The 16425-nt window shown below is 41.9% G+C and overlaps 1 protein-coding gene across 1 annotated transcript in view; it reads right to left on the bottom strand.

Annotated features, from left to right (window-relative positions):
- Window positions 1–11151, bottom strand: part of LOC113974372 (disheveled-associated activator of morphogenesis 2-like) — a 35812-nt gene extending 24661 nt beyond the window's left edge. The window contains exons 1-3 of the mRNA XM_027697453.1: window positions 11028–11151; window positions 699–803; window positions 2–88 (exon numbers count right to left, since the gene is read on the bottom strand). Coding sequence (XP_027553254.1) covers window positions 2–88; window positions 699–803; window positions 11028–11063 — 228 coding nt within the window. The 5' untranslated portion in view covers window positions 11064–11151. The remainder of the gene's footprint in view (window position 1; window positions 89–698; window positions 804–11027) is intronic.
- Between the last annotated feature and the right edge of the window lie 5274 nt (window positions 11152–16425).

The following is a 16425-nucleotide window of genomic DNA, read 5'->3' as shown; positions in this document are numbered from 1 at the left end:
CCTGCAAAATTCGCTTCTGCCACCGATAGTGTTTGTATTTGTAGATAATGAAGTTAAATTGTGATCCAGTTAACAAATCCTGGGAATCCTGAAAGACAGAACAGAAATCAGCAACACATCCAGCACTGGGCTAACGTTTGTCCACCCAAATCCAAACACATTCTCAGGTGAAATGTCCCTCAGTAGACAGTGTTTAAACAGCTCTAGAGGCTCTGGAGAAGAATTTCACATGGAGGTACATGGCAGCATGCTCCTGGCTTTTTTTAATCACATTAACACAGATGGAGTGAGACTATTTGCAAGGGCATGGAGTGACAAGGGGGACTGGCTTCACACTGACAGAGAGTGGGGTTGGATTGGATATTAGGAAGAAATTCTTCACTATGAGCATGATGAGGCCTTGGAACAGAGAAATTGTGGCTGCCCCATCCCTGGAAGTGTTCAGGGACAGGTTGGAAGGAGCTCTGAGCAACCTGGGATAGTGGAAGGTGTTCCTGCCTCTCTTGCATCATCTACATGGAATATCCATTACATAGGACACAGGTACCATTAGCCATTAGTACATATCCTGTTTTGTTAGAAACTTGAGTGCATGTGTTTGCACAAGCTGGGATTGTACCTTTGAAAACAGTACAGACACGCTCCTAATGCTCATACATCTGAATATCTTGCAAAATAGATCAGAGGAGTGACCTTACCTTCTCAGCATACACCTCCTTCTGTGCCAAATGCAAAGCCCCCTCAATGCTCACTTCTTTATTTTTCACCATGTTCATAATTTTGAGGATCTTTTCCTGGTTTAACTGGAAAATAAAAAGGTCAATCAAATGTTTTTAGAGGCTGCTTTTTCACCTGGCTGTGGAGGACACAGAGGGCTCGTGACAGTTACAGCTCCAGTGCCTGCCATAAAATTACAATTTCATTCATATTTTATGTTCTATCGACAACCTGCCCAGCAAATAGAAACTCCTTTTGAAACCTGGGAAAAGTCCACAGGATAGCAAATATACAGGGGTTTTTACAATTTTAGGGGATGGGGTGGTAATATCTGGAGATAAAACTGCCAGGGGGAAACCTTTTTTAGTTAGAGAGTCTGGCAAGAAGCAAAACCATCAATTTTGCATGATCTCCTGTGTCTTACCCTGAGTGTGTGAAGTCCTGTGTACCAGATAACTTGAAAGAAAAATCAGGAACATTTTGAAATTTTCAGGGTGAAGAGGGGGCAAACTGTTGTTGGTAGCAGGAGGTGCAGCTGTCACATGAACTTAGTGAACCACGTTAACAAGGCGGTGTTACACTTCCCCTTTCTTTTACCAAAACAGCTTCATGTGCTGCCAACCAGCTCACACACAAATTTCTGTCACTCTTGAGAGAGCCAGGTGGGGATTGCAATGGAAACAGGAATCAAGCAAAGAAAAAAGGCAAGTGGAGTCACCAGAGACCCAGAGCTACAGCTGTTACACCACTGGCAAAGCTCTTTCACAGACTTTGTAGCAGGAATAAACCTTCCTTTGAGACAGACCAAAGAGCTCACGGGTGTGATATCCATTCCTCAACAGCAGCAGAACTGGGAATTGGAAAGGAGTGTGTAGGTTTTACCACCAGAGCCCAGAAACTTGTGATATTTTATCCAGTAGCTCCACTACTCAATTAGCCACAACATCCAATGTTCCCTTCCCCCGGGAGAACGACTTCACCACCAGGAGAGGAGTTACTGCTGTAAAGTCTTTCTTTCCAATCATCCTCCTCAAACTCTTCCAGGTGGGCATCCAGGCAAACAGCCCACCCCAGGCTGTGCAGGAGCAAGAGGAAGGGGCAGGAGGCTTAGGAAGGAGCTGGAGTTCACAAGGCACCCACTCCTGCTTTGCCTACACCTACATCTCTCCACAGATAGAGCATCCTCTGCTAAACAGCCCAGCAGCACAAGGTCCTCTCAGAATCACAGAGGTTGGAAAGCACCCCAAGGTCATCATCCAACCTGTGACCCAGCCCCATCTTGTCACCCAGACCAGAGCACTGAGTGTCACATCCAGTCATTCCTTGGACACCTCCAGGGAAGTGTTTCTTGAACATCTCCAGAGAAGTGTTTTCATTGAACACCTCCAGGGAAGTGTTTCTTGAACATCTCCACCCATCCGAGCACCACAGCCACCTGACACAGGTCTGATGGGGCACATAAAAATAACCAGTCCCACCACAGAGGTGGTAAATCCACGTGTTCTCTCCCTTTATTCAAACCACGCTACACCAACCACACTTCAAACTACCAAATTTCTAAAATCTGAACCAGTGTCTGACCGACAGACACACCCTTTTTACAGCCCACAAATAAAACTGGGAGTGAAAGTAATATTTTGGTTTTAAAGCCTCGGAATTTTCAATGCTAATATGAAAGTAACTTATGGCATAGCTCCTAGCTGCAAACAGTAATGTGAACAGTGAGGGAAGCAGGAAAACAGGCTGATAATTCATTCACACTTGCAGAGGCACAGGAGTTTCCTACAATGACCTCCACACTCGGTATTTGAATTTAAACGGCCATATATTTACAACCTCACATGCACCGTGTAGGATTAGATCTTAACAAGATAATTCCCCACTGAACAGGCTCTGGGTGAGTAAACAAGAGTATGGATATATTTGGATTGAAAAATATAGTTTCCTTAAGGCTAAGCTCTGCCAGCTTTAAAATGCAAGATCCTGTCTATTCAGGATGGCAGCTCTTGAGAGGAAGTTGCAGAGTATTTTTGCCTGTTAGGCCTTTTTGCATGGAGAAGGGTTCAAAGATTTTTGCAGCAGGATGACAATTTTTTTCAAATTTAATTTTTAATATATTTTTTCTTTTAAAAAAGTTGCAGAAAGGAAGGCATGTAGTACTCAACTCTTCATTCTTCTTACCTTCACCGAGGTCTGCTTTAGACTAAAATAAAATTCTGTCCAAGACATGAAAGCAACAGGGAACATCTCTTAATTTGCTTAATAATGTATGAAGAAAACAATGTTTACAGGGGAGAAACAGATAATTCTATGTTTTTCAAATTCAGGGAGTTTAGTTAGGAACTTAGACCACTGACAGAATCCATTCCCCAGGGAGCACACAAGGCAGTGCTTGGGGGAGGTTATTTTTAACAGCACTCTGTTGTTTTACTACCTCTGTTAACTCTCTTTCTCTCTGCACATCTGTAAGCAGGAGGGAAACATTTCAAAAGACAAGAGAGGCAAAAAAGGCATTTTTCAGCTTATGAGAACTGTCAAAATTATTTGTCAGAAGTCTGTTTGGCTCACTTAGGTTTTTGACAGCCACACGTTAACATGGTATTTTCACTTGCAAACAAGACTTGAGTAACAGATCCTGACCTTTATCACTGTGTATCTGTGGGGCTTTTCTCTCAGCATGACACGAATTTTGTAGTGTTCATTCTTGTGTTTGTTTTGGTTGTATTTTTTTCTTAAAAGGAAAAAAAATTTGTCATATTATCCACCAAAATGCCACTAAGTCAGTCTGTGCTATGTTGCCTGATAGAATGTGACTGAGGAACCCAAGCAGAATGTTTTTATACAAGGCTGGATCACAAAACTTAGAAAAAAATTAAAGGCTTCTATTATAAAGCAGGCACATTAAGGAAATACATGAGATTGTGTTAATAATGCATTCATTTACCTGCCAGGTTAAAGCAGCTTGTTTAACACAGATTAAATTTTCATCACCCACCCAAAATTCAGCACAGCCACGTAAGTGATTCGAAAGAAAAATCAACATTCACAATTGAAGGAAGAGTGTGGGGCTCCAGACATTCTCTGGAATGAGAGGTGAGGTTTTTATATTTTTGGCCTAGACATGGTATAAAATGTGTTTAATGGTGAGACAGGAGATTTCTGGCTTAGTCTTGGGCAGCTGCCAGCACAGCACTGCACATGAGCCCTTCCAGGGCTTCCTGCCCCTCTCCATTTACCCAGCACAGTCTCACAGGAGCCCTCAGAGGACCTCCTGGAAGGTTTTGCACAGAGTCTCCACGCCATGGAAACTCTGTAATGACTCCACAAAGGTTCCCTGACCTTCCTGGGACTAAATCAAGAAAGAAGGGTTAAAGCCACATCGTCTGAGCCATTCGCAGTTGATTGAGCAAGGCAGTGGAAGGCACACAGGATATGGGTAACTGCTCAAGGACAGCACAGCAAACATGTTCCTCTGCCTTTTCTTTCTGACTCTCAGCCTTTCATACACACTGGTTCACACCCCCGGGAGGCCACAGGATGGTTGTGACTCCTGTGCACTCACCTGAGACACCTGGGCTCCTCCAGGGGGCAATTCAACCCACCTTGTTATCTGACAACTCTTTCCCTTCCCTACCTACAGAGGAATTTGAGCTACGTGGCTTTTACTCAGCTTATTCTTATTCTGTGGACCGTCCTGCCCGAATCATCATGATATGACAGCAGTCTAATGCAAAAATGCTCCTGCAATGTGTGCACATGCACTCACAGAGACATAAAGCCAGAACCGTGGCTGTCAGTCAGCCCTGCACTGGATCACAATCATTGCAAACACCAGCACAACTCGCTGAGACATTATTTCAGCTTCACTTAGGAGATCATAGCTAATGTGCACCCAGCTCTATCATTTCCTGTGACAACAAAACCGAGTCATGCAGAAATCCTGCTCCCTGTACAAATGAGGAGTGATTTTTATTCAGGTCTAGTGAAGCTTTTCGCTGTTAAGGATTCCTTACACTTGTCCTTGTTAAACATTAACAGTGTTGAACATCCTCATCTGCTCACTGCCAGGAGCAAGAGACACAGCAGCTCCTGGCTGTGCAGGGCCCAGAAGGGAGGGCTGGGCTGAGGGAGCCTGTTCCCCACACTCTGTGCTCCACAGCATCTCCCTTTTAGCCCTTCTCAGGTCAGTGCTCCAAGGGGGCTCAATACAAGAGAAAAAGGTCAAGTAGTGGCTACATGTTGCTTTACAGAGATCTCATGAACTTCTGGGCATAAATCTGAATGCTAGTGTTGTCCACACAGCCAGAAATATCCTGGATTAACATACACACATCATTTAGCCAGCACTGGGTCATGTTTCCATTCATTTTGGAGTCTGTTTTTTTAATACAGCTTTCAATAATAGAAGATTTTGGTTTCGATCCAGAACAGCAGGATAAAATGTCTTTGAGGTGAAGCCTTCTGAGGATTTTCTGTTGACTCAGTGCCTCCCAGCTACAGTGCACAACACTTTCTGCAAAGCAAGTAGAGTAGAGAAGCTTAAAGGTAACTGTTGGGATGTAATGCAGTGATTGACCTGTGATGAAATTTAGAGTAGCTACTTCCTTTTCCAAGCTGTGTTTCAAAGAAAACACTTTTTATTTTTTGTTAAATCAAAGGCACTGGCTTACTTTACAATGGATTATGCTGACCTCACTCTACCTGCATGTTGAACATGTCATTTAAGTGATTTTAAGGACAGTGGACACAACTTGGATTGTCTTAAAGTTTAGGTTTGGTGTTATCAACTTTCATCTCCTAATATATTCACTTTCATCAGGTTTGAACTTGGCCCAGAGTGCACTGAGTGCTCCCATTTATTTACAGGGGAGTGGCTGCTCCCTGTGACTGGGTATCTGAAAGGCCCTCACTTGCCATTTACATGAAATATCAATACAGGTGACTGATGTGATATTTTGGTGTGGCAATACCATCTTTTGTAGCCAGTCCTAGAGATAGACTAATATTATTTGTCAAACAGAGCTGCTATTCATCACATAAATTATCCATCTGCAATAATGTTTTGCATTATTTGTTCAGGTCTATATCTGGCTGAATAATATCTGTCAACATTTATCCAAAGAAGAAGGTATTCATCAAACAGCAGCTTGATTTCCTTGAAAACACTGGAAATTCTGTCCCTTTCAGTAGGAGCTGGAGGAGCCTGAAGATATTTTGTTGTAATTCATTTCTTATTGGTATAAAGGTATAGAGTGATTAATTATAACAACAAAGAAATCTCAAAGAGCTATTTCCAAAAATATTTAGGAACTTAAAATGTAAACTGGTGCCCTGTGACATGTGCATAGCACAGTGTACAATACCAACTACTTCACCTATTTTTAGTATTGAAAATATCACCATATTGAAGAATCTCAAAGCCTTAACATTTCCCCCTGAAAAACTGGCATTTTGTAGGTCTCACAGGAAGCAAACACTTCGGATTCTCCCTCGATCACCACTTAACAGACCAGCATGGACCCTCCTGCTCCAGCAGGGCTGAGAACTTGTCAGGAAATGACACTCAGAAAGTAATTACTGGAGTTTCACTGGGGAAACTCAAAGGATAAATTGAGTGGTGTTGCATGGGAGACTGACTCTGCTTTGTACTACTCAGTTTTTCATTAGTGATCCAGTGGTTGGCCAGAGATTTTGGTTGTTAAATTCTCAGGCTTTGACACGAAGGTGGAAAAGAATCGCAGGCGGGTTGAGAGGGGGATTCAAATCCCAAACAGCCTTGACAAATGAGAGAAGCAATAATATATAATTCAGCAAGCAGGGGAAAAAAAAATCCTGATGTTCAGCAGGAATTACCAGCTTCACAAGCCCCTTTATCTGCAGAAAAAGACCCAGAAGTTAGAGCAGCTTGGAGAGTGACACCAGTTACCAAAGTCCTGCTGTTGGAATAAAAGGGAATATCCCTCAGGGAGGTTCCAGGCAGTGGCACAGCCAAAATACAAGTCCTCCTGCAGCCCTCAGCACTGAGAAAAGATTCTACTGGAATAGGGTGTGAAGTTTTCCATGCCCCCGGAAAAGAGTTGGAAAAGTCCAGCTCAGGACAATGAGAATAATCAGAGCTTTGGAAAAACGTGATTTGCAACTGAAGAGAGGAAGGATTGGATTTCAGAGCCCAGAGAAGGCTGGGGCAGGCACAGCCTGCAGGTACATAAACAGCTGCTGCAAAAAGGAAAGGAGCAGGTTGCTCCCTGTGTGGTGGGATGAGAGGAAATACAATCTAAATTACAGCAAAAGAGGTTTGGAAAACAGTAAGGACAACACTGAGCTGTCCAGGGAAAACTGTGCAATCTCCCACTGCTAAGCATCTTTAAGAAGAAATAAACAAAAAGATTTATGGACACTGTGAGGTGCAAAAGCCTTGGATGGTGCTTCGATACCTTACCAGCTTTGTGCCAAACCCAACCTCCTCCTTCTTTGAACCAGAGTTTCCACGGTTGTTTTGCACTTTATTCCAAGCCTGAGTGAGAAGAACAGGTGGTTTCACTGCTTTTCAAAGTGTCCCTTTTAGGGGAAAGTGACAGTCAGAGATTTAAAAGCTTTTAGAAAACCTCATCCAGCCTATGAGTGTTTATTTCCAATGCAAAGATGGTCCCTGGAAAACCCTCTTTCATGTTAGGCACGTCCAATTTTAAAGGAAGATTTTCAAAAGCCTTCAGGGACAGTTTTACACTGAGCACATTCAGTGCAAGAGTAAAACTTCCATTGATTTCCGTGTCCTGCCCCCATAGAAACACACAGTATGTCCTGAATATTTTAAATTATACTTGATTTCAAAACAATACTTAAGTGTGAACTGACCTAGCCATTTCTTGGTGTTTTGAGATATAATTTAAATGCTGTAATACAAAATACACTGAAATAGAATAAAGAATGTGGCTCACACAGAAATATTTCAGTTAGTTACTAAAACAATAATGTTCTATGCCTTTAGCTACAGTAATTAAAATAATCCACAGTGATAAGAACTATTGAGGATTATCATATTTGCTTATTAACGTGATAGTCAAATTAATCTTGGACTATTTAACAGCAACATCTAATCATTCTGGAGAAAAACATGCATCTTTCTGCTGACAGGCTTACAATCTCATCTTGTGCCCTAATGTCTTGTAAAAGAAAGATTCATATCAAGCAAGAACAGGGTTGCTAAAATTATTAAATGCTGAACAAGACTCATTTCATTATACTAGAGGTTTATGAAATCATTTTAGTTAACACCTGCTAAGCAAAGGGTATGAAGTGCAACACAGAAAATGTAACACTGATTTCATGCACGTTTAACTGAGCATCCAGGGTCTCCATGAATTTTACATTAATTAGATGGAACATTTAATGAACAAACCTTTCATTATGCTCTGATCAAAACACAGTCTGAGAGCTCATGGAAAATCCCCAACGAGCGTCCACCTGCTCATGTATCATTTCTGACATAACTTTTTTTTTTTCCCAGGTTTCTGGCTTGTTAATAAATCATCCAAGTAAAATATTTAGGTAAAAATGGGCTATTTCTCTTTCTCGGTTTCCAACAGATTTAGCAGAGTATGATCCTTGTCTGTATAAATGTTATGTTCTCAATACTTACCTACAAAAGGACACTACATTTTCCAAATAGGATCAGATTCCTCAGGAACAGACGTCTCTGGACATCCATTTAAGATGAGTTTTAAAGTCCTTTCTTAAACTCAGGGAATAATTTCTACTCAAAAAAAAAGATTGGCAATATTCATTGTGCTCCCAGTTTCAGGAACTTGGACAATGCTGAGGATGAAACAGGACAGATGGAGCTCCATCCAAATGGCTCAGTGGCAGAAAATTTAGCTGAGGGGCTTCACCTTTGCCTGAGGAGGACATACCTCAGGATGTGCTTTATCCCTGTCCCACAGGCATTTCTTACCCTCTTTGTTTACTGGGCTACTTCCTGCTAAGCAGCAAACATGAAAATTCAGAGCATTCCTGGGCCTTTCAATCTAAAAGAAACTCATTCCCAAGTTTTGAGGTGCTTTTAGATGGATCAAGGAAAGGTGAGCTCTGATTCCCTCTCAGAATGCTCATATGGATGTTTTAGCCTAACTACAAGTAATCCTGGCTTTAAGGACAGGTGCAGCCTCAAAGTGACATGCACTGGTAGAACATTTCTCACCCTTTTCTCACTGCAGAACCCACAGACAGCCAGGAGGACCAAGGGAGCTGAACTGTCTCAAGTCCCAGGCACTGGTTGACATCTGCAAGGAGCAGATTCTGGACAGTCAAAACATCAGAAGCCCCAAGAGATCAGCAAAGCATCACATTTCTGGTTTGTAGTCCTTCAAAAATAGCTCATCTCAAAGGCTACAAGAGCTGCTTCCAAGGCTGGGCACATGTTCATGAATATACATATCTGAAGATATGGGATCATTTGGCCTTATTTAAATGGAATTGATCCCTTGGTAAGTATACAGTGAAAATCTGCTTTAAGGTACCTTGGAAGACATCAGAGAAAGAAAAATTGGGGGGAAAAAAATAATCAATCACCTAAGAGAAGTGGCCTTTAACAAAAAGTCTAAAGAAAATTGTAGGGGAAAGCCATGGGGATAAAGTACTTTAAAGTAGCTGATTAAAGTAAGGCAGGGTGGAAAGCAAAAAGTCTGACAGCCATTCCACCTTGCACCTTGATCTTCCCAGCTCTCAGGAGACTTACATGAAAAACCTCAGGAAGACAGGCAGTCACGTTCTGAAAGGAGTCCACAAAAAGTTTAAAACACACATTTTTCTCAGACACAGTTTAGTTTTGCAAATGTTTTAGCGATTGTACAACCTGAGCTTTGTACATGTGCTTTATTGCAGGCTTTGGGGAGTGAAAGAGAGTGAGAAGTGGCACCATCTGGTTGTGGTTTCCTGTTTTCAGATTCTCATTCATGTAAAGCCCTTTCTGGTAGCAAACATTTGGTTATTTCCACATCTGTGCTGGCCCCAACCTCCCCAGCAGTACCTGAGGTAAGAAATAAGAGCAATGATTCATCACTGCCACTCGTGCCTGTGTGTTGGTGCCAAGCAATAAACGCACAGGTTTCAGATAACAAAGAAAGGGAAAACACTCCCAGGCTGGATTTGTGCCTTTCCAACCCCACAGTCATCAACAGCTTCTCCAAATAGATCCCAGCACCTCATGACACTGAACAGAGCCAGGTGGGACCTGCAATTTTACAACACTTCAGGTATTGTTGCTTCAGGTGCAGGAATTCATTTCTGTCAGGCTCAAGGACTCAGGGTTTGGATCACCTGTTACACTGCCCTGCACAAACCTTCCAAGGCCAAGGAGGCTGATGTTGTGTGGGGGTAACCGAAGGCAGACACCTGTCCCTTCCTCCTCCTTGACAAAGCAAAGAGCAATAAATAGGAAAAACTTCTTTTCTCCCTTCAACTGCTCTGGGTTTGTCCAGAGTCTTGCCTAGAAAATCTGTCCAATGGATGTCCCATACTCAGGGAAGAAGGGGAATCATGCAAAGAGGGCTGGATCCTCCCCAGCCCCCCTTGGTGGCTGCCCAGGATAACTCAGACCCTTCCATCACCTTCTCAGCCCCTGTGCATCACTACCATCCTTTTTCCTAATTGCTCTTTACTCCAGGTCACACACCAGGGAGCCTCTGCCAATACATCCCATCAGCTGTCCTAGTTAGACTTAGAGAGGAGTTTTCCACTGCTCAATTCTCCAGATAACAGACTTCCAAACACCCAAGTATTGAAACAGGTAGAATGCTACAAGACTGTATCTGGCAGGCACTCAGACAAATCCAATAGTGCTGCAAGCTGATGTACATTCAATTCTGGCATATCAATCACTTCAGATTCCACTGTGATTATCAAAAGACTGCTTTTGCCTATAATATAAACCACTTTTTTCTCCCCTCCAATTACTTTATGGAAATTTTTAGCGCAGATAATATATAGTATTAATAAATCCTCTCTAGCATGGCAATAGAAAGACTGATTTTATCTCTTTGTCCCTCTTCTTGTATCAAGAAAACCCCACAAGTTTCAACTTTCTGAAGAATAAAGCACAGAAAAATATTGTCTCATCCACATCTTCTGCAAACACTTTCCGAAATATTCCAGCAGTCTGAGCTCACATCACATAATAATCAATTACATCAAACAATCTACTGCAAATTCCTTGCCAGTAAAGTGCAAAGCCATTTTCAGGTTGTGAAATGCCTTCTCCAGTTACACACAACAAATAGCACTTTCACACAAGCCATAACAATTTCTGCCTTTACCTGTGAAAAAGTGTCTTGTGTTCTTGTATTATCCATGTCTGTGAAAATTCTATTTGTTTCATCAGTATCCTACAGGGTTGCAAAGTACAGTTTATTCATGAATCACACCTGCTTTTCCACACCACACTGCTCGTTCTCTCTCTCTGCTTGTCTCTCTTATGAAATCTTGCAGCCAATGGCTTTTATTAAGTGTTACTTCCTTTTATGCTGAGAACTGAAAGAAACAATAATGATGCTTTGCTTCCTTATGGCAGCTCCGTGAAAAGACAAAAAATGTAGAAGTTGTTTGTTTGGTTTTCCTGAACTGATATTTATGTTCTAGGGACTTCCTGAAATCACCAAGCCATGAATATTGAAAACTTGATTTATTACTCTGTATTGAATCTATTGGAACACCCATGTTAATTGCCCAAACAAATTTTGTGCTAAATGTAATGAAGTTTGCCTGAGGAACTGCAAATGCAGTGCTCAGTTTTCCCAGCAGTGTTTTTATGGACAGCAACAATCTTTAACGTGTCTTCAAACTCCAGCATGAATATGTTCATATTGGATGAAAGCACAAAGGCACCTGCAGCTTAATGTACAAGATTCCTGTAAAGACAAAGACCATTTCAAACTTTGCCTTTGCTATCTGTACTGGAGGAGGGAGTCTAGTGATTAGAAGAGGGAATTGCCAGTAAGACATTCCTGAAATCTAACCCTGGCTGTGACAAAAATTGTTCAGCAGCTACAGGGAAAATATACCTCAGTTTTCCCACTGATATAAAGTAGTTTCTATCACATTACAAAACCATATTGAAATCAATTTGGACATTAAAAGTTCTTAACAGACATGGCTGGAAGGTGGACTCTTCACATTTTGACATTTCTTCTCCTCCAAATGGAGGCAAAAGGGAAAATCAAAAGCTCTGAAGTGTCTCCTGCAACGCACAGTTTTTAAGAGGTGACAGGAATTGAAACGTTTGGGTTTGATGACGGGTCTCCTTCCTCTGCTTTTTAATAGAAACACAGGAAGTTGAGAAGTTCAGTGCAGAAGAGGTGCCAATGGACCACTCTGGTCCCTGGCTCAGCCCAGCACACCCACAGCTGTAAATCCCACCTGCTCTTTCAGCTCAGCCCCACGGTCAAGAGCCTTTCAACTCACACTCACTGAACCAAATGGACCCAAGAGAGACCCCAATATCAAACAAGTGGGAGAGAAAGGATTGGGAATTAACTCTCTCAGAGTACTTAAGGCAACAGAAATTAAATGGAAGGTCAATATATGCTAATATAAACAGGTTTTAATCCTTTTAACTGATTAGAAGTCAGTCCTATTCTTTGAAAGAATGTTAACTTAACACAGGCCAATAATGTAACAGGGCCTGACTGAGCCCAGATCTTCTGTAGGAATATTTAATAAAAGATTGTCTTTCAATGCTCTCAATTCTGGCTATTCTATATCCAGCGTGAGAAGATGGAAATTTTTTACTAAACTGAAAAAAGAAATCACGGGAAATATGTTTCTTTGATAGCTATCTCAAGTCATTTGGTTAAAATAAAATAGCAACTAATTCACTCAGAATCAAATTTCTAGTACCAGCCTATTCCACCTTAGAGTCCTCAGCCCTTAAGAAACTATGATTTTCTTTTTAAATTAAACAATCCCAAGGAACTCCTTTTTATAATGTGATTATAGCAGCACAGAACATTTCAGAATGGGAAAATGACAGGTTTCTTTTATAAAGGTTCTGCACAGATATCAGATGGCCTTTTCCCCTCCACTGCCTGCTGAACAGCACGTTCTGCAAGGTTACAAAGCCTGAGAGAAAGCAGTTAATCAGGATAGAGCTCAATTGCTACTCTTAGAGAAAACATTTTCAATTAATCTGAAGTCGTTAATTACACCTCCCTTTAATAAAGGCTCGGGTGTAATTTTCTTTTTTTCCTCTCAGTTAATCGATCCAAACATATGCCAGACTCATGTGCTGCAACAAACACGTGGGAAAATTCACTGCTGGAATAAACTGAAATAAAATACTCTCCTTGATAAATCACATAATGAAGATGCAAAGTATGGGGGAAAGAGTTTTGGAATAACTGTGGAAGAACAAGAGCACTTTGTGCATTGTCTGACCAATGTATGAGGTAAATGTTTTGTACCAGCAGTGCATGTTTTGCTTCAGAAAATCATTAACTCTGACAATAGGGAATGAAGCTGGTGTCAGACATGACTTTGTAGCTACTTCTTTAGTACTTGCACAAGGTGTGTTTGCTCTCAAGGTCCTTTTGCCTGTGCCTTGACCCACTTGAAACTGCTGCTGCCCATCACTGACCAGCCACGATCCCCCAGGCTGGTCCCACTCCCACCTGGGTCCTCCTGACCTGCTTTCGTGGAATCACAGAATGGTCTGGGTTGGAAGGGACCTCTCATTCCAACTATCTCATTCCAACAACCTGCCATGGGCAGGGACACCTGCCACTAAACCAGGTTGCTCCAAGCCCCATCCAACCTGGCCTTGGACACTTCCAGGGATGGGGCAGCCACAGCTTCTCTGGGCAACCTGTGCCAGGGCCTCCCCACCCTCACAGGGAAGGATTTCTTCCTAATATCCCATCTAACCCTGCCCTCTGTCAGTGTGAAGCCATTCCCCCTTGTCCTGTCACTCAGGTACTTGTAAATAGTCTCTCTCCATCTTTCTTGTAGCTCCTTCAGGTCCTGGAAGGCCACAATTAGGTCATCCCAAAGCTTCTCTTCTCCAGGCTGAACAATCCCTATTATCTCAGCCTCCTGGGTTTTAGGCTAAAAAGACTGACTTGTCTCAGATTTACCAACAGAAATTCTGAAACACCTTTTTCCAAACTTCCTTCCAGCCACAAGATGTGAACCTCTGTGCCAGCCTCCTGCTTCATGTTATCTCAGCCCTGGGAGTGACTTCACATGCCAGAAATTAGGGACTTCCCTACCTGTTTTCTGAAATGCTAAATCCCCAGCAGTTTTCCAACAGCATATTGTGGCCAACCCTGTGCAAACTCATTGTCTGGTGCTTTTTGTGGAAGTTAAACTGAAAAAAAAACCTTCCTATGGCCAGTATGTTTTTAATCAACCTAAATACGTGTTTAATAGGCAAAAGTAAAAAAGAATGTTTATGTCTCTTTCAATTTATTAAAAGAATTTTCGTAAATATTTTCATACCTAAAAAAGAACATCATGAGGTAAGTTATTTTGAGTTAAAAAATGAGACCTGAATAAAATCATTGTCTAAATAAATAAATAAAGCATTGACTTCATAGAAACATTTTTACCTCTCATTCAAGCATGAATGTTCCAGCAGGGCTGGAACGCTCTCAGAAAGTATTTTAGAGCTGATAAAACAAAGCCTTTCACTGAAAACTTGTTTCACCTGAAAATTACTGCCTAAAACCTGTTTTATAAAAGGGTTCTTTCTTTTTTTTGTGAAATGCTGCTGAAAAACAGAGGAAGGTGGAGCTCCTCGTGACTCCATCACATGAAGGGGGGTTTGACTTTGTACCACCAGCATACCAAGGGTGCTGATCAGCAGAAAGGAATGAGGGGAGACATGCTGAGGGTAAATCAGGAAAAAAAAACCTGGGGGAGAATAGCTGAGCAATAAAGAGAAAACAGTTTGTTTTTCTAACAAAGAGGAAGAAAAGGCTGAAAGGACCAGAAGGGGCAGAGCATCCACTCCAAAGGAAGCACATTGTAGTTGTATCACTCCTTAGACCAGGTTAATCAAGGAACTGACTGAGATACTGCATAATAAACATCCTCATGTTAAGGGTTGGTGTGAGAAAGGACTTACATGTGCTGCTCAGTGACCAAAAGAGAGGCTGTGCCTTGAACTGCAACAATCCCTTGAGCTCAGCCTGGATCTCATAGGGACAAGAGACACCAGGCTGAGAAACTTTTGGTGCACAGGAGAGCAGCAGAGAGGTAACTCACCTGTAGGATGTTGGGTTTGCTCTTTACATTAAATCTTAGTGGTTATTAGCTGGCTAAGCACTGGCCTTCTTCCATCTGTCTGTCTGCAACTCTGTCCATCCATCCTTCCTTCCTCCTGTGAGCTCATTCCTCCTGCCATGGAAGTTTCATGATTTAGGAGCTCTCAATAATTTTATTTTAGTTGCTCTTCTAAAGCAACCACTTTGACAATCCTGGGGGCCTGACACCCTTCATTTACCACATGAGCTGCCCTGCCAGGGAGCTCCAGATCACAGCTGAGACACCTTCAGCTCCTCTGTGCCCCCTCTGAAGTCAGTGATGCCAAAAACAGAGCTGGGAATCACAGACAGGACAAGGGATGAGGGAGGAGTGGTGAGCCTGGTCCTTCTCACACCTCTAAGTGATAATTGTCTTTATTTTTAAAGAGACAAAGATATTTGGGGCTATATGACAGGGATTATTTAGATTTTCAGGATGAATAGAGCCCTTGCAGTGTTCTTTGAATTCACTGAAGTTTGGCTCAATGCAGAAGCCAAGAAGTATAAAAATAGAAACCCCTAGCAACTCAAAAAAGATCATTAAATCAGATAAATTACCTAAAAATCACCTCTGCTTGGTAACATAAGTGAAAGTCCAGTATTTTGAAGCAAAGAAGAACTTTTGGGCTGAAATGGACACCCTCCTCTTCATTTCACATGAAATGGTAAATGTGGCAACCAGATCTGAACAAAACTGGAAAACCAACCAAACATGTTGGAAGGAAACCCTGCCAGGGTGTTCTGGTTTTGCTGTTTCCTTGGGGATTATCTGGCACAGAAATTGATGGTACTGCAAATTCCAGTATTTCTATTTGACCTAATTTTGATTCTGGTTTTAAGCAAGAAAAATATCGATGCACAACAGTTGATGCTCCACTGAACTGGGAGGTCCCCTGTGCATTAAGTGCAAGGGGGAAAAAAGGGTGGGGGTAGTGAACAGAAGATGAGTAATTTAAAATTAAAATTTCTGACGAGCAAGTGAGTCTGTGAAACTAAATTCAGGTCGAGGGTGACATCTAGTGATGCTCAGCACACAAATTCTGCCCGTTTTTGCAGTATTCTCACCCATTAATCTTTCCCAAGGTACACAGCTGCACCCAACTTAGCTTGTTCTATGTCTCTACAATTTTTTTCTTAAACTGGAAGCAGAAATAATATATTTCAATACAAAAAATGAACAGTTTATATTCAGTTATTCCTATTGAAATCAGGCTCCTGTCCAAAACCTGATCCAGCCTTTCCTGGCAGGGTCAAGAGGGAGAATTTCACCTCAATTCTCAATTTCACCTTATTTTTATTATTTAGTTTATAGCTGTGATTATGAAATAAAGCCCAAGGGAGAGAGGAGGGAACTGGGAGGGATGAGGTGGCTTGGACAGGACAGTGGCAGCATGTCCAACCCAGCAGGACACTTGGA

The sequence above is a fragment of the Neopelma chrysocephalum genome, unplaced genomic scaffold, assembly GCF_003984885.1.
Source record: "Neopelma chrysocephalum unplaced genomic scaffold, ASM398488v2 Primary Assembly neopelma1_119, whole genome shotgun sequence".
Taxonomy (NCBI): Eukaryota; Metazoa; Chordata; class Aves; order Passeriformes; family Pipridae; genus Neopelma; species Neopelma chrysocephalum.
This window is presented reverse-complemented; position numbering and strand designations above follow the sequence as displayed.